Source organism: Macrotis lagotis, chromosome 5, assembly GCF_037893015.1.
Source record: "Macrotis lagotis isolate mMagLag1 chromosome 5, bilby.v1.9.chrom.fasta, whole genome shotgun sequence".
NCBI classification, from domain to species: Eukaryota; Metazoa; Chordata; class Mammalia; order Peramelemorphia; family Peramelidae; genus Macrotis; species Macrotis lagotis.
The window spans coordinates 252,546,272-252,570,492 of NC_133662.1; the positions used below are offsets into that span (position 1 = coordinate 252,546,272).

Sequence of the window (24,221 nt, forward strand, 5' to 3'; positions counted from 1 at the left end):
ATTTCTGCCCCAAATCCTGCTCCTCCTTCTGACTTCCTTATTTTTACTTGTGGCATCATCAATCACCCCAGCTTCCTGTTTAGCACCTTAGGGTTATAATTGGCTTTTCTTCCCCATCACCTCACACCTATTCTATCTCTCAGTTGCCAGGTCCTCCTGGTCTCATCTCTTTAACATCTCTCATTTTGGTCCCCTCCTCTCTGATCCCACTATAGATCAGACCCCATTCCCCTTAGACCAGAGATATCCAAATTATCACCGGGATTGGATTAAAATGTAATTGGGAAACGTTAAAAAAGAGACAAAATACAATACAATGCAAGAGATGATGCTAATTTGAGTTTTCTAAGTCAATATGCATCAGCAGAGCCCCATTGCCATTTGAGTTTGCTACCTCGTAGCCTATAAGCATTAGTCTCCCAACCCAGAGTTCTTTACTCTATGGCCCCTCAAAACCTTTTTTTTTAATGGAGAAGTTCTTTTATGCATAGAATGCATTTCTTGCTTAAAAATTTTTAGTGGCTCCCTATTGCCTCCTTTTTAAAAAAAATAAAGCAATGGGGTTAAGTGACTGGCCTAAGGTCATACAGCTAGGTCATTATTAAGTGTCTGAAGCTGGATTTGAACTCAGGTCCTCTGGATTCCAGGGCCAGTGCTCTATCCACTCTCCCTCTTGCCTTTTGAGTAAAACCCAGACTCTTCTCTGCTATTTAAGACCCTTCACCTTTCCTTCCAACCTTGTCTTGGGCTACACCTGCTGGACTCTATCCTGTTCCCTACACAAAGTCCAAATATATAAGAGATCCAAATACATAAGAGGCAGTGTCTGTCTTCCGGAGGCTTATCACCTAGTGCAGGAGAAATGGTACATAAACGTGTGGAATGTGTAGGAAATAGAATGATGGTGAGGCTCAGAGAGACTCTCACAACTTCACTGTACTAATTTTTTGGGGAAAGTTTCTTAATCACCTACTGTATACAGCCTGCTATGTACAGGGCATGCCCAAAATTAGTCAAACAGGATCCCTGCCTTCCAGGAGAGGCCTTAATCTCCAAGAAGAATCAATGGCTCAGCACTTAAGCTAGACACTTGTATCTGAGTATCTAGGCTACTTGCAAGAACCCTGCATTCTCATGGGAGATACAATGGGGACATATATAAGTATTTCCAGAAAAAAGTACAAAGACAATAAACTCAATATATAAAAGCAGTTGGGGAGGAGTAAGTAGCTCTTCTTTGGCACAGTGGATGGAGTGCCTGGCCTAGAGTCACCTGAGTTTGAATCTGACCTCTGACGCTTAATAATTGTGTGACCTTGGGCAAATCATTAAACTCTCATGATCTCTCATCCATCTCCAGTTGTCTTGCTCCCTATCTGGCCCCTAGACCCAGATGGTTCTGGAGGAAAAAGTGAGACTGGGGACTTAGCAAATGCTACTCAGTCAAATCCAGTTCATAAGCTTGTCATGGCATCACCTCCCTCATGTCATGGTCTTCTTCGAGAATGAAAGACAAGTATCACATCACCTTAGTAGTTCTACTCCCTTTTTTAAATCTACTGTGGATTTGGAAGCCATAGAAGCAAGCTTGTTAGAACCTTGTGTAGGAGCACCAGTCCTGGAGTCAGGAGGACCTGAGTTCAAATCCTGCCTCAGACACTTAATAATGACCTTGGGCAAGTCACTTAACCCCACTGCATAGCAAAAAACAAACAAAAAAGAACTTTGTGTAAAGTAAAAGTTAATTGGCCATGAGTGAGGGACTACTCACTCAAATGAACATCTATTTTAGTTTGTTGGAGGGCTTTATGATTTACTTTTTGGTTCTTTGCTGTGTTCTGGATGGTTGAACCACCACTGGGACAAGGATGTCTGACCTGACATGGTGGGGAGAAAACTTACAGCATCCACTTACCTAACAGATAAGCCTATGAACAGGTTTCACAGAGAATTAGAAGGGAATCTCAAGAGGTTCTTGAGAATATCTGACAAGCAGCGCAGACTTGCCTGTGTCTGCCGCGTGGTGCTATTTTAGGGAGAGCCCTAGTTCATCTTCCTTACCTAATAACTCTTTCACGGACTCTGCTGGGCCCTGACATTTTTATCATTAGAGATTCATTCCTTTGGTGTAAGGTTATCTACCACCAGGGCAGCAAGGGGGTGCAGTGGATAGAGGATTGGACCTACAGTCAAGAAGATCTGAGTTCAGATCTAGCCCCAGACACTTCCTGGGCGAGTCACTTCACCCTGTTTACCTCAGTTTCCTCATCTGTAAAAAGAGCTGGAGAAGAAAAGGGCAATATCTTTGCCAAGAAAACCCCAAATGGGGTCATAAATCAAGGCAACTGAACACCTTCCTCCATTATTTATAAACACCTCTGGAAAGGGCAATCTATTTTGTCTTTTTTGAAAAAAATTTCAATCTGGGATTTCCGGCCAAGATGGCGGAGAGAAGCAGTTCTAAAAAATTTCAATCTGAACATGTTTCTTATTCCCTTTCTTGTTGGTCAAATAATCTTGGAGGAAGGGAGAATGAGGATGGACACCCAAATCGATTCTCACAGGAGGAAGGGGGGAACTAAAGACAACATTTCCCTGCTAATCTAATTTTGCTTAGAGGTAGAGCTTCCCTGCCCCTCTTTTTTCCAAACCAGAGATTAAGAATCCACTAGATGGGGTGGCCAGGTGGCACAGTGGATAGGGCACCGGCCCTGGAGTCAGAAGGACTTGAGTTCAAATCCAGCCTCAGACACTTAATAATTACCTAGCTGTGTGGCCTTGGGCAAGTCACGTAATCCCATTGCCTTACAAAAAGCAAAAATAATAATATCTCTGAGAATAGAAGCCTCTTGAGAGGAAGGATGGTTCTCTGTCTCTGTGTCATAGGACCTGGCCTACAGTAGGCTCTTAGCTGATTGCCACCCTAGTTTATATTTTTTCATTGCTGATGGCCAGAAATGAGGATAGTCTTCCTCACTGCCCTTCCCGCCTTCAGTCTCTGCTGTCCCCATCTCCCTTTCAGATAGGTACCAAAAACATCCTCTCACTGCCCAGGTCTGCCAGGCTCTTTTGTTCTCGCTTCCCCCGCAATTCAATTTTCCCTACAGAAATACAAGATCCCAAGTTGGGCACTGAAGGTCCTCCAAAATTAGTTTCCATCCAAGGTCTGATGCCATTAGCATTTTGGGCATCCAGGTCCCACTGGTGACTCACTGGGAGCTGGCCTAGCCTTTAAAACCCTTGGGGCCTTTTTCACATGAACCACTATCTAGCTGGGTCTTCTCTGCCTTGCCAGTGGCACCTCAAGTCCATTAATTGCACAGCCCTTGGATCTCAAGCCTCAGATCTCTGGATTTGGCTAGGGTTCAGACATGGGGGTGGAGTAATGACGGGGGTGAGCAGCAGATGGCTCGAGTTTCTAGGCAGAGTACAGACACATTCCCCCTCTCCCCCACATCTCATCCTCCCCTCCTCCCCTCCTGCTTTCTACTAGCAAAACACCCAGTGGCTCCAGAGGCCTGTAGCCAGTCCCCTGAAATGAAGCCCTTTGGCAGGGAAGCCCCATGAACCTCCTAACAAAAGAGTCTCAAAGATGGAGATCCCGAGACTTCTCCAAAAGTCTCTATGAAAAAATATAAACTAGGGTGGCATTCAAGGTTTTGCAGAATCTGGCTCAAAGAGGACCCCCATTAGTCATTCCAGATCCCAGTTCAACTAAATCAACAGAGAGGTGCTCTCTGAAATCAATATGCTGTCTGTAGCCTCCTGGCTTGCCTCTAGCCTCCCTTTCCTAGGGTACAGAATCTGTCTCCCCCTTTCCTCTTAGATGACAGCTTCCTTTAAGGTTCAGGGACTATCTTTCCTCTGGGAAGCCTTCCCTGATTTCCTCAATGATTAAATTCTTGTCAAGTTTTCTAAGGCCAATGAGTCCAAATTCTTTCCTTTCTCTTTACCCCTCCCCCCCTTTTTTTGTTTTTGTGAGGCAATGGGGTTAAATGACTTGCACAGGGTCACACAGCTATTAAGAATTAAGTGTCTAAAACTGGATTTGAACTCAAGTCCTCCTAACTTGAGGGCCAGTGCACTATCCACTGTGCCCCCTTTGCTTATTCCTTTCCCCTTTCCTTTGCACACTGATCTGTGAACATATTTTATCCTCTCTCCACCAGCTTCAGCTGTCCTCTGTAGAAGGGATGGGTCTTTTTAAATCTTTTCATCTTTGAATTTCCAGGACCTCTCATAGAAAGACTCAAGGGGTTATGGGATCAAAGGGGCTGATGAAGGCTGCAGGGCAGCGACAGCTATGCCCTTCTCTCTTCCTCAATGAACTATCCCTTATAACAAAGACCAAGAAAAGGATAATGCTTGATAAAAAGACATTATTCAATTTAATGCTAAATTCTAGAACTGACTCAGGACAATTTCTACTTGGAGATGATTCAGTCCAATTGTCCCATTTTTCAGATGAGGTAACTGCAGTCCAGAGAGGTGAACCATCAGGCCCCTGGTTCTCTGACTCTGTATTCTGTGAGTGTGTATTTGGATGAGTTTTTATTGACGTAATTTTTCTATGTCACCATAACTTTCCCCTGCAGCCCTCTTCCCAACCACACACCAAGCTGAGGTTTTAGTTGGTATTAGGGTACAGCTAGGAAAGGAGCTGAGAGTTCAGATTAGGGCTTAAGGGGTGAGAATGAAGATGAAGGTGACAGCAAAAACTCCAGAATTTTGATTTAGGACTGAAAGAACTTTTAGATCCTTCCCAGGATGACAGAATGAGTTTAGGGACCAATTCATTTTACAGAAGAGGAAACTGAGTCAGTCCCAGAGAAAGGAAGTAACTTGCCCAAGGTCACAGCAGATCCAGAATTATTTTTGGTGGGGTTCACATTCAGGTTCTCCCCATCATATTCTTGCCACTGTTTATATGGCTCATTAAACAATCAATGAAAAGACTTAGGGGAATTTACATGGATGTGTTTTCCTGAGATCCAACTAATAAACCTTCTCTTCAAACTGAAGGATAAACTTACACTATTTCTTGTTCCCCAAACTCTAACTGCTGTGGAGTCATCGCCCACAAGCTTTCCTGGCACCAGATGGGGAATCTCATCCCCTTGATTTGAGGAAACTTACTGGTGAGGGAATGAGGCAGGGAGGGAAGGCCCTGGAGAGACAGCCGGTGGTTGGGTGGATCTCTTAAAACCAGAGGGGCAAGAGGAAATGAGGCTTGGAGGAAGGCGGGTTGAACTGCTATAAAGCAGAGGGGGTAGGGATGAGAAGATGCATTTGTCTGGGTCTTTGGGAATGGGTTTTTGGAAATGATTCCAAGAAAGGGAAAGAGTATCATTCAGTCCTCCAAAAAGAAGGGGTGGTGTGAGTTTCTGAGGGGAGGAACTCTGCTGGCATACAGCAGGCATTTCATAAATATTTATTGATTAATGAACCGACTACAGGCAGAGAATACATGGGGGAGAACATTGAGTCCAGAGATGGAACATGTCTAGTGGAGGTTTGGCTGTCAGATTTGGAGTCAGAGGTACTGAGTTCAAATCTTGGATTCTATCAGCTTATGCATGTGACCCTGGTCAGGTCACATTCCATTTATGGACCTGGTATTCTTGTCGGCAGGAAGAGATGTTGGATTGAGTGGTCTGTGAGTTATCTCCTCCATATGATCTATGATAAATGGGGCACATGGAAGATCTGGATTTGAGCCTTACTCTTAGCCATTAATTTGCCATGTGATCATGGGAAAAAACTACTTTCCATCTCTTGGTCTCTATTTTATCATCCGTAAAATTAGGGAATTGGCCCAGATGGCCCCTAAGATCTCTCTGGCTCTTATCATCCAATGCCAGAGTCCTTTTGGCTCCAAGGATTCCATGAGGTCACCATTTGATACAGTTGCCTTCTTTTTTTTTTTGCAAGGCAATGGGGTAAAGTGACTTGCCCAAGGTCACAGAGCTAAGTAATAATTAAATGTCCAAGGCTGGGTTTGAACTCAGATCCTTCTGACTCCAGGGTTGGCGCTTTATCCATTGCAACACTTATCTGCCCCCCCCCCCATTGCCTTCTTAGGACTCTGAGAATACCTATTTCAAAGGTGGCCTGCCAATGATGAGGAAAGGATGGGGGTGAGGACTGACCCTGGGGCAAATCTTAAACTAGAAGTCAGTTACCTATGTTGTTCATTTGTACCCTTTTCCCTTCTAATTTTAGGGAACCAGTTATTATGGTAGAGCAACTGGGGCTTTACTCCAGGACCCTAAATTTGGAGGGTGTAAGTATAAAAAATATTAGTGCTAATTGCATAGTAATATATATTTATGTATTATGAAATAATAATATTCTAGCACATATTAAAATAAATCTGTTATATTAGCATATAATATATTATATTAGTATAATATAGAAATATTAAAATATTAACAGCTACTCAGCAAGTAAAATCAGCCAAAAGAGCTCAAGGCTTGCCTTTGACACACATTGGCTGTTTGATCCTGGGTGAGGTTGGGTAAACCATTCAGTATTCAGGGAAGCTCCTTCAGACTATAAAGCGTAGAGGAGGTGCCAACCTATGCTGCTAAGAGGGAGCGCCTTCGACTACAGAAATCTCATGTCTAGTTCCCTTACTTAAAGAGTTATGGAATTGATATAGAACCTTGAGGTTTACAAAGTACTGTATTATCTGTTGGATTCTTACAATAATCCATACCTGCTCTTTTAAACCTCATTCAACATGTGGGGAAACTGAGGCACAGAGGGCACACAGAGCTGTGTGGGTCAAGTTCACACAGCTCCTAAGTATCTGCAACAAGATTTGAACTCAAGTCTCCCTGACTTCATGGTTAGCATGACTCTACTGTGCCACTTAGCTCCTACAGGGTTAATACAGGGAACTGCCAAGATGGCAGGTTGGCGAGGTCTCCTTGGAGGCATCTTCCTCTTCTGCTCCCTCTCCTGACTTCGAGTATACCACAGCCCTGGCTTGATCTGAGAGGCCCTGGGACTAGATGGAAAGGTCACTGGATTCATGGTCAGAAGACACTTCAAAGGCTGGGGGGAGAGATGGCCGCTCAGATCCTACTCTAAGATCTCTTTGCAGACATCATGATGTTTCCAAGTTTCCAAATTACTTCATAATTATCATCATCACAGTCAATAAAAAGGCTGTAAATTTCCCTTGCAAAGTGCCTCATGTGATTCTCATGACCTCACAGTTACTATAGCTGTCATTATCCCAATTTTACAGATGAGAAAACTGAGGCACAGAGAATTTAAGCAACTTAGTAATAACAGCCCACATTTCTTTGGTGTGGCTTTTTTTGGCATGGACCTGGAATTCCATTTGTATAGGATCAAAGGACTCTAGATTTTGAGCTAGAAGGGCCTCAGAAGCCTTTTACAGATGGGGAAACTGAGGGAAATGATAGGATCATAGATTTAAAACTAGAAAAGGGCTCAGAGGTCATTCATCTAGCCCCTTCATTTTACAGGTAAGGAAATTGAGACCTAGAGAAACTAAGCAATGTTTCTAGGGTCACATATCTGAGGTGAGAGTTTCATGTAGGTCTTCCCAAATCCAACTATACGCCCTTCTTTTATCAAGGGCTACAACTCTTCGGAGAGTATCTCAGGGAGACATAGTTCAGTGCTTCTGTGTCTGGGGTCTCTACCTCTGAATTGCTCTTTGTGAGTCCACGTTATCAAGGCAGGAAAAATGAAATCTCCGGGTACGAGAAGCAATTTAATGAAGTCCCTTCTAAGTCTCTATAGGGGAATCTCTGAAAAATCAGAGTCCAGGAGAGGTTTCCTAGTACCTGAGATATACAGATGATGACAAAAGGGTGATTCTTGGAGACTATATTTCAATGAGCTTCACTTCCATTCTCAGCTAGATTTGAGGCTGTATTGTTAAAGGGCTAGCTTGGGAACATTTAGAGAAGAAAGCAAAATCCACATGGTGGGATCATCAAGAAGTCATGCCAACTGGCAACTGATAGAAGGAAGTGAGGAGCAATCCAGGAGGACAGGATCCACCGTAACTACAATAATGAAAACGGAAAGACTTCTTAGCAAAGCAGAATTCTGATCTAATGACTAATCATGGTCCTTGAAAATAGATGATGCGAAATATTTATCTCTTGTAAGAGAGGGGGACTACAGGTGTGGGATGCTGTAGATACTTTCAGTCAGGGCATGCTTTCTTTGTTACATGGTAGGACACAAGGTGAAGTGGGAAGGGGTGGAGGGAAGAAGTTATTTCTAGAAATGATGCATATAAAAGCAAAACCCATGAATGACAACTTTGAAAAATAATAGATTATTTCAGGGTCATTTTTGTTTCCTGCCAAACTGGTAGATCAGGGAAAGTTTACAGGCCAAAGTTATCTAGATTTTAGCAAAACATTTGAAAAAGTTTTTCTCATTGCCTATGATATAGCTGGAGATGTGGGTCAGCAGTGAGCAGTAAGGTACATTCAGAATTAGCTGAATGACCAGTTGTGGTTGTTGTGCAAGAATTCCAGGCATGTTTTCTTGGCAAAGATGAAGGAAAGGTTTGCTATTTCCTTTTCCAGCTCATTTTACAGATGAGGAAACTGAGGCAGACAGGGTAAAGTAACTTGCTCAGGGTCCTCTATCTGAAGCCAGTTTTGAACTCAGTTTTCCTCACTCTAGGTCCAGCCCTTAAGCCACCCTTGCATGCCAAACCTGAAGGGGATTCATGAATGCTGTATATACTGAAAGTATACAGTATATACAGCATCCTACACCTGTAGTCCCCCTCTCTTACAAGAGATAAGAAATCTAAGACTCCACAGCACAGTAACTCAAGGATCTCCTTGGTCTCGTGCTACTTTTTATCAGTGAAAAGAAAAATTGGTCTACAGCCTTTTGCTGTATTGCTTCTACAGCCTACAGTTGACCCCAAACTGGGAAGGAGCAAGCTCAGACATTGGATGATGCAGCCCAAATCTAAAAGGATCTTGCTGGAGTTGGCCAGTCAGTGGACCTAGGTTTGGTTCCCATTTCTTTTTGTTTGTTTGTTTGTTTGTTTGCTTGTTTTTTTGCAAGGCAATGGGGTTAAGTGATGCCCAAGATCCCACAGCTAGGTAATTATTAAGTGACTGAGGCTGGATTTGAACTCAGGTCCTCCTGACTCTGGGCTGGTGCTCTATCCACTGTGCCACCTAGGCACCCCCATTGATTTCCAGTTCTGCAACTATATGACTTAGAAAAGTTCCTTTTTCTTCAAATGAGATACCTTGGCTACAAAACTTCCAACCACCCCATCCCCCTTGTTCTAAATCTATAATCTTAAGATCTATGAATAATCTGCCAAATCTAGTCCACAGAGCACTTGTTAACTATTTCCTATAGCCTGCAAAACACTAAACACTGGAAATACAAATAGAAACTGAAAACCAGCTCCTTGGAGGAGCTTCCATTCTAATGTGGAAGCATGACTATGAGGAATATAGAAAACAGGGTTGGCGTTGGGGAGAAGTGTGTATGTTCCTGGCAGAGGGACATGACAGAGATAGCCGGAGGGGTACAGGTGGCTAGGAAATGAAGAGATCTAATAATATGACATTGAAGAGAGATAAATATAAAGTCCCACAAGGGGTTAAAAAATCAATTGGAGAGGAGTAGGGACAGCTAACCAATAGTTAATGTGAAAATAGCTAGGAAATTTAGGGGACCAAAAGCAAAATATAAGTTAGGATGTGGCTACCAAAAACCCAGAATCGTTGGCCACAGAAGGCAGAGAGACAAAGATGTCGTGTCTGAAATGAGGGGGCAGTACTTGGTCCCAGTTCCTCTTAGGGTGACCTCATTCCCTATGGTTGTTTTTGCACCAGAGCTTAGAAGAATTCTTGGGAATATTTAGTTCCCTTTAGCCAATTTGGGTCAGGACAAGAATGGGAAGTGGTAGGGAGCCACGGTAGAGTGAAGAGGAAGGATGCCTGGGGTTATGTCACCTAGGTGCGGACCATGGTGAGGCTGTGAGTCCGCACTGAGATACAGTCCTCACAGCCACTCATATTAATCCAATCAAGGCAAGAAAAACCTACTTTAATAGGCTCTAGCCTCTGGTTTATACTTTATTGTTTGGCCTCTGGTTTTTAAGCACCCTTGGGTAGAATGAAAGCTCCCAGAAGGCAGGCATTCCTAGCAGTTGGCACAGAAGAAACTGTTAAGAAATGCTAGTGGAAGAGAACTAAGCTGAATATGGCAACTGGCTATCAAAGGGTTACTGAGAGGCTCAGGCTTGCTTTACTGGAGAAAGAAGAATATTCTGTAATGAGCACCTACCAAGTGGCTGTGGGTGAATGTGGTTTCTATGGGACTTGATGGTGCTTGCTAAGTCTGATCTCTTAAGAAATTTAACCTTCTCCTCTCCTTTCCTGTCCCATTCCACTTCTCATCTAGGTTTTTAATATGACTAATCTGGGAAAAAAGGGTATACTTTAGCCTATATTCGACCGAGGAATACTTCAAATATTCAGTAGTGAGAAGTGAGGGACAGTGCAAAGAGCCTTGTCTTTGCAGGAGGAGGACTAACTGATAAATATTATCCATGTGGCCTTAGACAACCTCCCTTGGGCTCAGTTTCCCTATCTGTAAGATTAGGAGGTTGGACTGCATGGACTCTGAGTTCCCTCCCAGCTTTAGAGCCAATGATCCACATGGTTTAATGAGGTTTATGGGTGTAAACGTAAATAAAGCGATAACTGACAGTGGTAATCATAAGAAGCTCTGCAGTGCTGCTTTGAAAACATGATTTAATTAGAACCTCACTAATCCCATGAGGTAGGCAGGGCAGGAATCATTCCCATGAGAGATGGGGGGAAACTGAGGCGCTGAGAGATTGGGTGACTTGCCCCAGCGAGTAAGAGGCTGAACCAGGACTTGGGCCAAATTGAGAAACCAGCCTAGGGATTACAGAATGAGAAAGGGCATCGTCAGAACTTGTCTGCCCCTGATTTTCGTGGTATTCTCCTTAGGGCAGTCTGGCAAGGTGGGAAGTCTACTGGACTTGGATTCGGCAGAAACCCAAGTTTGAACTGTACCTCCTCTACCTCTGACTTGGGTGATTGGGGGTAAGTGGGGGTGACAGAGGGGAATTCTACCTGTAGTGAAGAGAGGCTGGCTCGGGAGCCAGGGAGACCTGGACAGAGGTCTGCCAATGAGACCGACCAGCTGCATGGCCAGGGAAAAGTCCTCGAAATGCCCTCTGAAATGCTGAGGCATAGACAGGTGTTGGGCTGATTGAGGAAGGGAACCTCCATGCTGGGACTCCTCCTCCAAGTCACATCATTGGGCTGGACCCAATCTGGAGCTTGCCAGGCTGGTTTGGATCCTCAAGGGGACAGACCCCCGCAGACCTTTTTGCTTTATAGATGCCAATTAATATTAATGAACCCTTTGAGCTTACACTTCCCAACCATTCCGCCTTCAAATTCCTCCCTGAAAACTTCCAATTATCTGGGATGCTTTGCTTCAAGGATTCTGCAGGGGATGCCTGGGATTCTTTGGACTCTTTTATCCTGCCCATCTGCCTAATTTAGACCCAAAGCTTCTGAGTTTATTTACCCTCTTGTACAGCAATGCTGTTAACTCATCCCTGGCTCCCCAAACATCTAAAGAATGGGCCGCAGCAGGCCGGCTCAGCTCATATCTGGATGTACTGGGGTTAGGCTTGGATGAAATAGGGCTCCTGGTGGCATAGTAGATAGAGCACTGGGCTTGGAGTCAGGAAAACCTGAGTTCAAATCTGGCCTCAGACCTTTTCTAGTTGGGGAAGTTACTTTACCCTGTCTGCCTCAGTTTCCTCATCAGTAAAATGAGCTGGGAAAGGAAATGGCAAACCTCTCCAGTATCTCTGCCAAGAAAACCCCAATGGGGTCATAAAGAATCAGACATGACTGAAACCAACTGAACAAGAAGAAGAATCTTAGCCTCCCCTCCCTCCCAACTCTGCCCTGGAAGCTGGGAGAATGGACCTGGAATAGTCATCTTCCTCACCTCATATGTCCATTTACTAGCCAAGTCTCTTTTCTCCCTTGTTCAGGCTCTTCTCACCTCTGGTCTCCCTTTTTTCCGGTTCTTTCTACTCTGATGCGTTGTCTACACAGATACCGAGGTGATATCCCCAAAGAAGAGGTCTGATAAACCCTAAATCTATGATCTACGTCCTTCCCTTGCTGAACGCAAGCCTCCATTTGCCATTTAAAGCCCTTCACAACCGGCACAACCTACTTTCTAGCCTTATTTAGTTTATCACTCCTTTTCCCGATCTCTGTTGTCCAACCAATGACCTTCTGTCTGTTTCTCAATCAGGACATTCCATTTCCTATCACCACACCTTTGTACAGGCCATACCCCTCACCTGGTGGGCAATTCCTCCTTATCTCTGCCTCAAGGAATCCCTCATTTCTTCCAAAGTTTATCTAGGACTGTAGGGGGCCACTCCTGGTCTCCTTATTCTCCCAATTACCTGGTACTTGGCTTTGTTTTGGGTTGTTTTTATCTGCATCCTCTCCCTTAAAAGAATAGCAACTTCCTTGGAGGAGGGACCCCTTCGTTTTGGTTCGTATCTCCAGTACCTCGGGCACGTAAGACTGCTGGAGCGGGAGATCGTAACTAGAGCTAGAAGGGACCCCAGATGTCATCTAGAGGAAACTGACCCTAGAAACATTTCCGAAGTAGAATCCAAGGTGGGACTTGAACCCAGGTCCTAGAGTCTAGGGCTCCAGGGCTGGGGGAAGTCATCAGCTGCTTAAGATTCAACAGCAAGGCGGGTAGCAAAGGACCCTTTTCCATTTGACTTCTTATAATACATTGTGGGTGTGGGAGAGGCAGAAAATTCTGCCTGAAGATGAATGTAGGCATTGATTTGGTGATAAATCAAGTCTCCCATTCTCTGACGAAGGCCCAGAGCTGGGGATGGGGGAGGGGAGGCAGGAGAGGAAGGAGCAATGGGAAGATGGGGGATGGGAGGGGGTACCCCATGATGCCCGCCCGGCCCCCCTCAGCCCAGCAGATGGAGGAAATGTGTTGGGTCCAGGACAGGGGGGCACTGGTGCCCTGCTCCTCCCCTCCCCCCCCAGAGAACCATCAGAAGGCTGGGCCATGTGTTGAGGAACAAACGCCCGGCCCTTTGAAAATGTGAAGCAGCCGGGGAGCAGCTGTGACCTTGTGGCTTCTGCAAATCGACATGAATCCCGGCAGCAGGCAGGCCGGGAGCCGGCGCCTGGAAGCCCGCCCCCCCCACCCCAGCCCCCCAAGGCTGCTGCCACTCACTCACCACCTGTTTTAAGAAATGTTGGAAATGAAAAAGGGGGGTGGGGTGGGGGCAGGCTGGCAGATGAGGGAGGTCTAGACCTGGCAACATCAGCGCCACCCCTCCAGGGGAGCCGGGCTGCGGGTGGCTGAGCCTCCACCAGGGAGGAAGGAGGCTGCTGGCAGCTCAGACTATAAATAGAGGCTTTCCCTGCGCAAGCAGAGACGCGTTCTGGGCCTTGGCAGCCCAGGGAGCTGCCGGCCCCCTGATACTGGCTCTGTCTACACCTCGGCCCCCAGAGGGCCTGGCTGGCCACTGACCATATTTTTCATTGAACAGTTCCTTCACTTGCTCCCGGAGAATCACCTTCTCCCCAAGTCGGTTGGCGTCATCTTCATCTGTGGAAAGAAAGAAAGAGAGGAGGGGATGAGAGACTAGATGGGGGAGGGGAAGGGGTGCCCTGCTTTGTCAGGAGCCGGCCTGGCTGTTGGCTGGCGTTGCCATCTTGGCAGGATAGAGATGGGGGAGGGGGAAGAGCCCCATCAGTGCCCTCCCCCCATGAATCTGTCCTCCTGGGAAGGGGCTAGAGCAGGACCCTCCCTTTTCCAGCCTCAGCCTCAGCAACACACCAGATGACGACCACCAAGCCGGAAGGGACCTCAGAATCCAGAAGCCCCTGCTCTCATTTTATAGGTAGGAAATTGAGGCCCATGGAGGTAAAGTGACTTGGGAGCATAAACGTGGAGTGGAAAAGGACTTCTGAGGCCTTTCCATCCAATCCCCTTATTTTGCAGATGAGGACACTGAGGCCTAGGGAGATGATTAGAGTCATCAATCTCAGAGGTCATTTAGTCCGACTCCCCTAATTTACAGGTGAGGAAACTGAGGCTCAAGGAAGGGAAACGACATGTTTAAAGGTCACACAGGTAATGAGCATCAGAGATGGAGCTGGAACCCGGTACTCTGGAGGTCATGTTCCATGGGGCTAGGAAGACAACCTCTGTTCTCCTTCCTGCCCTGCCCCTCAGGTCCTCCTTGGAGCTTCGGAGGCTGAGTGAATCTCACCCCGCTTTGGATGCAGGCGGGGTGCTCTGGGTCAGAGAGCTGGGAACTTCTAAGGCCGTCTCAGCTCCCCCCATCCCTGCCTCCTGCTAGTCCTCTCCCCGAGTCCAGGGAGCCCAGGAGAACCCAAGGAGACGGGGCAGCAGGAGCTGCTTCCCTCTGCAGCAAGAGCTCGCAGGCCAGGTGGGAGGAGAGTCGGGGAGTCCTCCAGCTTCCTTAGCCCCCTAGTGGGGACTTTTTGCTCCTAAACCCCCCTTAAGAAATAAGCTCTTCCTCCCAAGGAAATCGCAGCTCATCGAAATGGTCTCCATTGGGCATTTCTGGAAACAGCTGCCTGGGCCTCGATGCTTTTTCTTTTATTCCCCCATGGGCTGCTCCCCTCCTCTGGTGGATGGACGGGAGGGTTTCGGAGTAGCAGCTCCCCAGGGACAGTGGCTCAGAAACCCGCCAAGATCAGGAAGGCTTGAAGGCCAATGGGGAGGAAGTTCCGGCCTCTGTGATTTCTTCTCCAGAGCCGGTTCTAGGCCAGAGTTATGCTTCACAGGAAGGGTGGAAAAAGCACTCGGCTTGGAGGCAAAAGGCCTATGTTCAAATCCTGCTTCTTACATCACCGAACTTGGCTAAGCCTTAGTTTCCTCCTTTGTAAAATGACAGGCTTGGGTTAGGTGGCCCCTGGCCTCCCTTCTATCTCACTTCACTGCCATTGTCTGTTTCCTCCTTTGTAGAATGTAGGGTTGGATTAGGTGGTCTTTGGTCTCCTTCTCTCTATGATCCCAAGTCACTTTACCGCCATGGCCTCAGTTTCCTCCTTTGTAGAATGTAGGGGTTGGACTCGATATCCTCCGAGGACTTGTCCTGCTTTATATTCTCGGAGTCTTTGGTGAGAGGGAAGGGAGTAAGGGCCGGCGCTGGGGGAGGAGATGGCTCCTGCAGGCAGCCCTCTCCCACCTCCTCTCAGACAGTCTGGTTGGGCCTTTGCTCCTGCCCTGAGCTTGCCTTTGTCTCACGTGCCCCACAGGTCCATAGTTTCAGTTCAAGGGAGTTTGGAAGAGTTGGGACATAAAGGCAGAGTGGGGCTGATTGGGGTCGGCCTTCAGTGCCCTGCCCTGCTTTGTTCCCAGTAAGTCACCAGCTTGTCTTCAGTCTCTGAATGCAAACCCTTGGAGGGCAGGATGGGGGTTTTGTTACTGGAAGCACTAGCGGGGGGGGGGGGGGTCTAGTTTAATTAATTAATCAATGCTTTAATTAATTTAATTAATCAATGCTTATTGGATTGGGTATCTTCCCCCCATGTGACTGATGCCAATTTTTTTGCAAGGCAAAAAAGGAAGATGATCATGGTAGGGAGTACAAGAGGGGGCAAGAGCCTTGACTCTTACTACCTTTGTAGTACAGTAGAAAGAACCTTGGATTTGGAGTCAGAGGTCCTGAGTTCGATTCCTGGTTCTGTCACCTTTGTGACCTTGGGCAAGATATTTAAATTCGCTGGGTCTCAATTTCCTCTTTTGGAAAATTGGGGGTCGAACTGAATTGAAGGCTCCCTTCTAGATGTAACTTAAAATTTCAGGACCTGGGGTTCAAATCTAGATGTTTACTGCCTGTGTAACCATGGACCAGTTCCTTTCTGTCTCTGACTCTTTTTCCTTATTTGTAAAATTGTAGGGTTGGATACAGCTTAGCAAGTGGGAAGGGATGGAGTGAAAGGTACTTGCTGCTACTGGCTAGAATAGGAAACTGTGGACAGTAGGAAGATCTGGGTGAGAATCCAGCCTTAGACTTGTACTATCTGTGTGACCCTGGGCAAGTCACTTAACCTCTGTTTGCTTCCATTTCCTCATATGTAAGAAGGATATTATAATAGTAGCACCAATTTCACAGGGTGTTTGTGAAGGTCAAATGAAGTAGCATGTCAAATGCTTTTTTTTAAAAGTTTTTTTGCAAGGCAAACAGGGTTAAGTGGCTTGCCCAAGGTCACACGGCTAGGTAATTATTAATTATTAAGTGTCTGAGACCGGATTTGAATCCAGGTACTCCTGACTCCAGGGCCGGCGCTTTATCCACTATGCCACCTAGCCGCCCCTCAAATGCTTTTTTTAACAATTACTTTTTTTAAAGTTTTTTTTTTAATTTAAGGCAATGAGGTTAAGTGGATTGCCCAAGGCCATACAGCTAGGTAATTATTAAGTGTCTGAGGCTGGATTTGAACTCAGGTCCTCCTGACTCCAGGGCTGGTGCTCTATCCACCTCACCACCTAGCCCCCAAATGCTTTTTAATAAACTTTGAAGTGATATAGAAATAGTAAATTTAATAATAATTATTAACAATAACAAGAAACGTGGCCTTAGAGAAGACATTCAGTCCTACTCAGGAACCTGTACTGAAACACCGCCGCTTACCAGATAGCCTCAATTCCTTCATCCAAGGCTCTCTAATCTTGCCTCCATATCACATTTCTAGCCTTAGCAGTTACCAGTCATATATATATATCAGAAAGCCACTAGTGGCCAGAGAACCAATCCTGGAGTCAGAAGGCCCTGAGTTCAAATCTACCCTCAGACACTTGACCTTGGGCAAGTCACTTAACTTTCCTTACATCCAAGGCTATCTCCAGTCGTTCTGTATCCTATCTGGCCACTGGACCCAGATGGCTCTGGAGGAGAAAATGAGGCTGGTGATTTAGCACTCAAATCCAATTCATGTGCCACCATAGCACCACTTCCCTAATGCCATGCTCTTCTTTGAGAAAAAAGGACAACCATCACATATCAGATTGATCTGCTCCTAACAGTCTGCTTTCCTCACCCTACCTTGAAAACAGGGGCAAGAGCATGAGATAGATGGACTCTGTTCCATGGTGGAGGAGACAGAGATTAAGTGGCTCTGAATTAGAGGATCTGGATTCAAATTTCTCCCTCCTCCACTACCTGCATGACTTTGAACCACTCCCTAAATTCCCTGAGCCTCAGTTTCTTCATGACTAAAATCAAGGAGGTTGAATTCCGAGGTCCCTTCTACTTCTGCATCTAGCATCCAAGACCTGTATCAAGTCAACAGGAAAAAGAAAGGTGGTGGTGGGGAGGAGCTCAACCTAACACCATCTGGTAGCTTCCAATGTTCACTCACCACTCTTGCTATTTCATGGTCTGACTCCTCTTTCTCTTCTCTGCCAACCACCTCTCCTCACCTCCTATTGCTTTTCCCCTTTAGGTCTGGTCTTCTTCCATTAGACTATAAGCTCCATGAGGCCAGCGACTGATTTTTTTGGCTTGTAGTGCTAACCTCAGAGCTTAGCACAGTGTCTGTCAGGACATGCCGAGTGCTTAATAAATGATCTATTTATCTATCCATCTTGCTAACGAGGTGCTAAGCTCTGTTGTTTTTTAGCTGCTCAGGGACTGCCAAGATCTGTCAGAGCTTCCAGATTCAAGTGTCTCCTAAATCTGAAACCCTGGGGCAATGCCTCACTCTATTATTCCCAGTGACAGATCTGCTTGGCTATGCCAAGCACATTTCTGTTTCCAGACTTTTGGTTCTCTGCCTCTTTGTCCTTCCAAACCCAGATAAAATCCAATCTTGTCTAGGAAGCTCCCTTGACCATGACTTAACTTCATTGAAATTCTCGATGATGCCGCTCGTCTGGCACTTATCATTCAGGGCTTTGGTTCATTGGTTTTCACTTGGTGTGATTATGTCTGTCCTGGACACTGGGATAATGGACAGAGCTGGTTTTGGACTCAGGAAGACCTGGGTTCTACTCCTGTCTCTGACTCACAATGACTGCATGACTGGGCACATTATAAAAATCTCAAAGGCTGTTTCCTCCATGGGTAAAAATCACAGATTTTCTCTTCCTTCCCCTCTCTCCCCCAAATAAAAGAATTTCATCCATATCTAGGTTGGAAGTGAAGCTTCAAATCTCAATTTTCACACTAATTCAATGTATGGCCTTGAGTGAGTCACTTGATTTTCTTTGTTTCCCGAGCATGCAAAGGAGAAGGACTAGATGGTTTCTAAGCTCTCTGGTGGCTCTGACCTTCTGTGTTGATGTATCTTCTAGAGTGTCTAGCTACAGGCTGAACACATAGCTGTTGCTCAGTTAGGCCTTGTTGATTGGCTAATGATGGGAGGGTCAAGGACACCGCCCTGAAAGGACTCTAGAGGATGGCCAGGCTGCAGAGATTCAGATGGAAGTCAGTGGAGTACACTAAGTCTAGAGGCAGGACTCAGAGTTGGATGATCTTCCCCAAGGGAAGGAAATGAATCCTGGGAAGGGGTCTTCCAACCAATGAAGCCTTCACAATAAATTTCCCTGAACCCAATACAAAAGGATGAATAAGTTTATTCCAAGTCTCTAAAGCCTACTTCTTGGCTTCCTTCTCCTGGGACATGTAGACACATGCTCATCTGCAGAGTTCTATTATTGTTATATTAATAATAAAAACTTAAAAGTAATTAAAATGTTCTCTTCCTAAGAAGTTCTGCAAGCAGCCATCTCTTTATCTCCCAGTGCATCACTGCAGGCCATCCAGTCTTGAATCTCCTTTCCATACCTCTTATCTGGGCTCCACAGAGGTCTATCATGCTATCTCTGGCAAGGGATCTCGATGGGTGCCAGCCTGGTTCAGTGGAATAAGTTCACACAAGGAGTTGACTTGGCTCTAAAATGAACTTGAATAATTAGTCCTTGGTAACCAGTCTCTTTCTCCTAGCCTCAGTTTCTACATTGTTAACATGGGGATGATGATACTACCTAGCTCACTGAGGGGCCTGGAGGATTCAATGAGCTACCCCTCTCATTTTTATAGTATAATAAGGCTTACAGAGAGTTTCTCTCCCAACAGTCCCTGGGATGATGAGAGCCCGAGGATCAGAGGCAAAAGGAACACCAGAGGTTAGCTGGTCCAGCTGTCCTCAGGTTACAGATGAGGAAACCAAGTCTTAGGGACACAGTTGTTGTTCGGTTGTGTCTGACTCTTTGTGACCCTATTTGGGGTCTTCTTGGCAAAGATAGAATGGTTTGACATTTTTTTTTCTCCAGCTAATTTTACAGATGAGGAGACTGAGGCAAATATGATTAAGGTGATTTACCCAAGGTCACTCAGCTAGGAAGGGTCTGAGACCAGATTTGAATTCAGGAAGATGTGACTCCAGACCTAATACTCCATGTACAATGGTGCCACTTAGCTGCCCTAGTATCACAGAGGTAAGTGTTAAAAATCTGAATCCCAATCCTCCGAACTCACTGCCTCTGACAAGTATTCACTCAAGAAACATCTATTAAGGATCTGCTGTGTACCAGGTGTCATGGAGTGCCCCGAGGATACAGAAATGAAGAGGAGCTTACAATCTAATAGGCTAAAACATGTTCTCAGAGCAAGAAATATAGTATTATATATATAATATTATAAATATAATACATAATGTAATGTATATTATAAGTATTATGTATTATATTATAAATATAAGTTGTATATTATAAATATTATATGTGATAAATATTACATATTATATATAAATATATACAGAACAAATACAGAGTAATTTCAATTGGGGGGAGGGATGTGTGGAATCAGGAAAGGAGGTGACATTTGAACTGAGCTTACAAGGAAACTAGGGATTGCAGGAGGGGAAGGGGAGAAGGAGGGTGCACCAGGCAGAGGGGACAGCCTGTACAAAGGCATGGGGATAAGAGATGCAACATGAAGAACAGAGCCTAGCAGGAGGCCAATGTGGATGGAGCATAAGAGTGTGGATAGGGGAATCAACTGTAATAAGAGTGAGGAAAAGGGTGGACTACCTTCAGTTTGTCTTCAAAGGTCTTTATGAATGCCAGAGTGAGGAGCCTTTATTTTATCCTAGAGGGAGAAAGGATTCACTGAACCCGAGAGAGCCAAGGAGTGACACGGTCAGGGAGTAATAACTCCATTTTACAGATGAGGAAACTGAGACTCAGAAGAGCAAAACTGATGATTTGTTCAGGGCAAAGAGCTAAGTGTTTCCAACTAGACTCTTTAAGGGTAGGACCTAAATACATGCTTAGTCATGAAATGAATTAAATGTGAATGAACCTGAATGAACAGGACAAGATGGGACCCCCTCCTGTGACTTTCACGGAACCAAAGGATGTTTGAACTGAAAGGCTCCTTACAACACTGGGTGTCAGAGTTGGACAGAAGCTTAGATCCCACTTTGAAAACTGACCTGTCATTGACTCTTTTGCTTGTGGACAAGTGATTCCCTTCCAGGGGCTGCAGGGTAATAGACTTTATATAGGTCTCCTATATATAGGTCTTTATATGGGTCTTCTATAGTGTCTAAAGTCTATTACCCTGTTTATCCAGTGCAGAGCCACATAGTTCATGAGCTTGGGGGTCATCTAATCCAACCTCTTTCACAGAGGAGGAAAACTGAGGCTCAGAGAAGCTGGAAAGTCAGATAGGTAGAAAGTAGCTGGATGAGAACTGGATTTGAACTCAGGTCATTGTTCTTTCTATGGTAACACACAGTGGAAGACACGGACTTACTCTTTGATTCTCTCACAAAAGGAAGCTTGGAAGTCTTTGATAAACACTACGGACCCCACCATCCTCTCCCCAATTCTCTTGCTTCCACACAATTTCCCAGACTCCACTTTCATTTTTCCCAGTTTGGGGATACAGACAACTAGAATTGCCATATTCTCTGCTCTGGCCATCCCCATGCCTGGACTCCAGATAGGAATCCCCCCATCCCTTCTCTTCCTGAAGAGCTGGACAGATGCTGCCCTCTTAAAAAGCCAAGGTGGAGGCAGAAGCGAAAGTGGAGTCTTCATTGGTTAGAAGGGAAGCTCTCGGAAAGCAGCCATTTGTGTTTCTTGGCACCTAGTCCCAGTGTTCAATAAATGCTGAACTGAATTGAAATGGAATACTTCATTCATTTAAGCATTTTTTTATTTTATTTTATTTTTTTAGTTTTTTTTAGTTTTTTTTTTTTGCAAGGTCAATGGGGTTAAGTGGCTTGCCCAAGGCCACACAGCTAGGTCATTATTAAGTGTCTGAGACTGGATTTGAACCCAGGTCCTCCTGACTCCAGGGCCCGTGCTCTATCCACTGCGCCACCTAGCCGTCCCCATTTAAGCATTTATTAAGCACTTGCTGTATGATAAGTGATGCCGACGCCCGAAGAAGTGGATCTATGAGACAAAATCAGTCTCTGCCCTCAAGGAACTTCTATTCTCTCCACTGACCAAACAATAAGCAAGTATTAAGCTCCTACTACTACCATGCCACAGGCATTGTGGTAGCCTGGTAATACAAGGACAAAAGTGGAAACAATCCCTGGGTCTGGCAGTAGAGCGGGGAGGAAATACTGGATGGGGAGAATGGAGAGCTAATTGGCAATGGAAAGCTCACTGGGCCTGGGTTTCAATCTTTGTTCTATGTGCTTGCTGTGTGACTTGGGGGGAGCTGCTTCCCTTCTCTGGGCCTCCCTCCTTTATGAAAAGAAGGGCATGGCCTAGAAGGTCTCCAAGGCCTCTTGCAGCTCGGGATACTGTGGTTTCTAGCTTCTTCTCTAGAGCTCAGGAATGCCCTCCTTCTTGTCAAACCTGAATCACCTTGGCTGCACAGCCAGTTCCCTCCACCCCTGCGCTCATCTGCCCCGGCCTCAGGACCCAGGATGGAAGAACTCATCCCTTCTGGCCTTGAGGTACAAATGGACCACAAATACCAGGGCCGGTGGGGAGGGCACCTGCCTATTGGCTTGGGCTTGCTGCTTTGACTGGTGAGATGAAACACCCCGTTTATGAGCTTGGGTCACAGTTTCCATGATGCATATTTTATGAACTTCCCTTCCCCATACAAAGAGGTTTCAATGTTTGTCACTGAGTTTCCTGCCAAATGAAGCCAGGGCAGGAAAGTATTCTCCTTTGTCCTTTCCCTTCATGCATTCCTACCCTCCCTCGGCTGAGCTCAGGGGGTCAGAAAATGGAGGAGCCAGGAGGGACCATAGCTGTGTTGGTTGCTCGATCAGAGTTTCAGTGGGCGCTTGGCTGACATTATTTAAAAAAAATTTTTTTTTAAATTTATTTAAGGCAATGGGGTTAAGTGACTTGCCCAAGGTCACACAGCTAGGTCATTATGAAGTGTCTGAGGTTGGATTTGAACTCAGGTCCTCCTGACTGCAGGGATGGTGCTCTATCCACTACACCACCTAGCTGCCCCTTTTTGGCTGATATTATTGATGGGGAAATGGAGGCTGGGTGATACTTATGAACACAGAGGTGATATCTGAGACCAGTCTGAGACCCTCATGTTCCAGATGAGGAAACAGAGGCCCAGGAGGCTTTGGAATATGCCCAGGGTCACAGGATTTGAGCTCAGGACCTCAGACTCCAAGGCTGGTACTCTTTCCACTTTCCCATGCTGTCCCTTTTCCAGCTAGCCTCCTTTTCCCTCATCCTAGATGGCAATGATTGGAGAAGCATTGTGGGATCCTGGAAAGAAGCATTGGGTTTGGAGAAACTGAGTTCAAATTCCATTACTAGCTGTGTGGCCTTGAGCAAATCACTTCAGGCCTCTGGGTCTCAGTTTTTTCATTTGTAGAATGAGGGGGGGGGGGTTGGGGTAGACCAAGTCTAGGGTTTCTTCCAACTCTATATATCTGATCCTGTCTCTTGGGAAAGTCTCATGATCCTGCAACCAAGCCTTTCTGTCTTTTAGAGTCTGAATCATCTGGAATTCGTGTGATGGAGATAAACGAGCCTGCATTAAGTAGGTCACCTTGCTGCTGCCGTCTTGACTGACTTAGTGATGGTCTGGGCTTGGCTGGCATCCAGAGATACAGAGACAGGGAGAATGGACTAATGGGAAAGGAAAAGGGAAGGGGAGGGAAGGGGAAGGAAGGGAAGGGAAGGGGAGGGAGAGAACGGGTGGGGGGGAAGGAAGCAGAAGAGAAGGGGGGGGAAGGTTGTGTGTAGTATGAGAGAATACTACATCTTTGTAGTGTCCATGTATATGTAGCATGTGTGTAGAGTATATATGTGCATGTGTTTGAGAATAATGTGCATGTGTAGTATGCATGTGAGTGTAGTGCCTGTCTGTGCAGCGTATGTGGCGTGTGTGGCATGTCCATGTGTGTAAGTGGGTGTCCACGCAAGGCCCTGAGACTGGCCTGCCCCCACCTCCTGCATTACATACCATCGGTAGGAGCGTAAGCTTTTCCCCAGGCTGTAATCCGTCTAGGGGCTAGGGCACAAATTAAAAAAGAGAGAGAGACATGAGTGAGTGGCGGCTCCGGTTTCCCGGCCTCTCTGGTTTCCCGGCCTCTCCTGCCCCGTGGGGCATGGCAGCTGGGGAACCTGAGCTCTTCTGGGAAATGACATTGCCAGCCTGCTCCTGGAGGGGCCAGGGAAGGTGGGGGGCTCAGGTTCCGACTCCAACAGCTGAGGCAGATGCCCACTTTGGAGAAAAGGGGGCTGAGGGCTCCTAGGCCCCGACTCCGGCTCCATTTTGAAGAAACCGTTGCTTCTTTCTGGTGTGACCCAGTAAGAGATGGAGCCTCGGCCTTCGATACCCCCAGCCCAGGAACCTTTCTGAGATTCCATTTCCTCAGCTGTAGGATGAGGATAAGAATGCATGACCCATGGGGGTCAGACAAGGACCCACAGAGAGGAGAGCCACCATCTACCCTGGGGCTGGGAAGGCCTAGCTTGGTTTGGGAGAAATACAGAGGAAGGTACATGCCTTGTCAGTGTGAGTGGGAAGCCTAATGATAGAGATGGCAGGGCAGGGAGGAGAGCAGGCCGGAGAGCTGCCAGGCCTGGAGGTGGGGCTGGGGGGTGACACTGCCAGGGAAATGAGGAGTGACGGTGGGTGCACATGGGGGCAC

At 46.1% G+C, this 24,221-nt stretch overlaps 1 protein-coding gene across 7 annotated transcripts in view; it reads right to left on the minus strand.

Annotated features, from left to right (window-relative positions):
* GTF2IRD1 (GTF2I repeat domain containing 1) overlaps positions 1-24,221 on the minus strand; it is a 234,448-nt gene that overhangs the window by 11,722 nt on the left and 198,505 nt on the right. For 6 of the 7 annotated variants that reach the window (XM_074189368.1, XM_074189367.1, XM_074189373.1 and 3 more), the window contains 2 exons: positions 23,531-23,578; positions 13,612-13,689 (listed from right to left, as the gene is read on the minus strand). In XM_074189368.1, coding sequence (XP_074045469.1) covers positions 13,612-13,689; positions 23,531-23,578 — 126 coding nt within the window. The remainder of the gene's footprint in view (positions 1-13,611; positions 13,690-23,530; positions 23,579-24,221) is intronic. The other variant, XM_074189369.1, reaches the window with a different exon arrangement.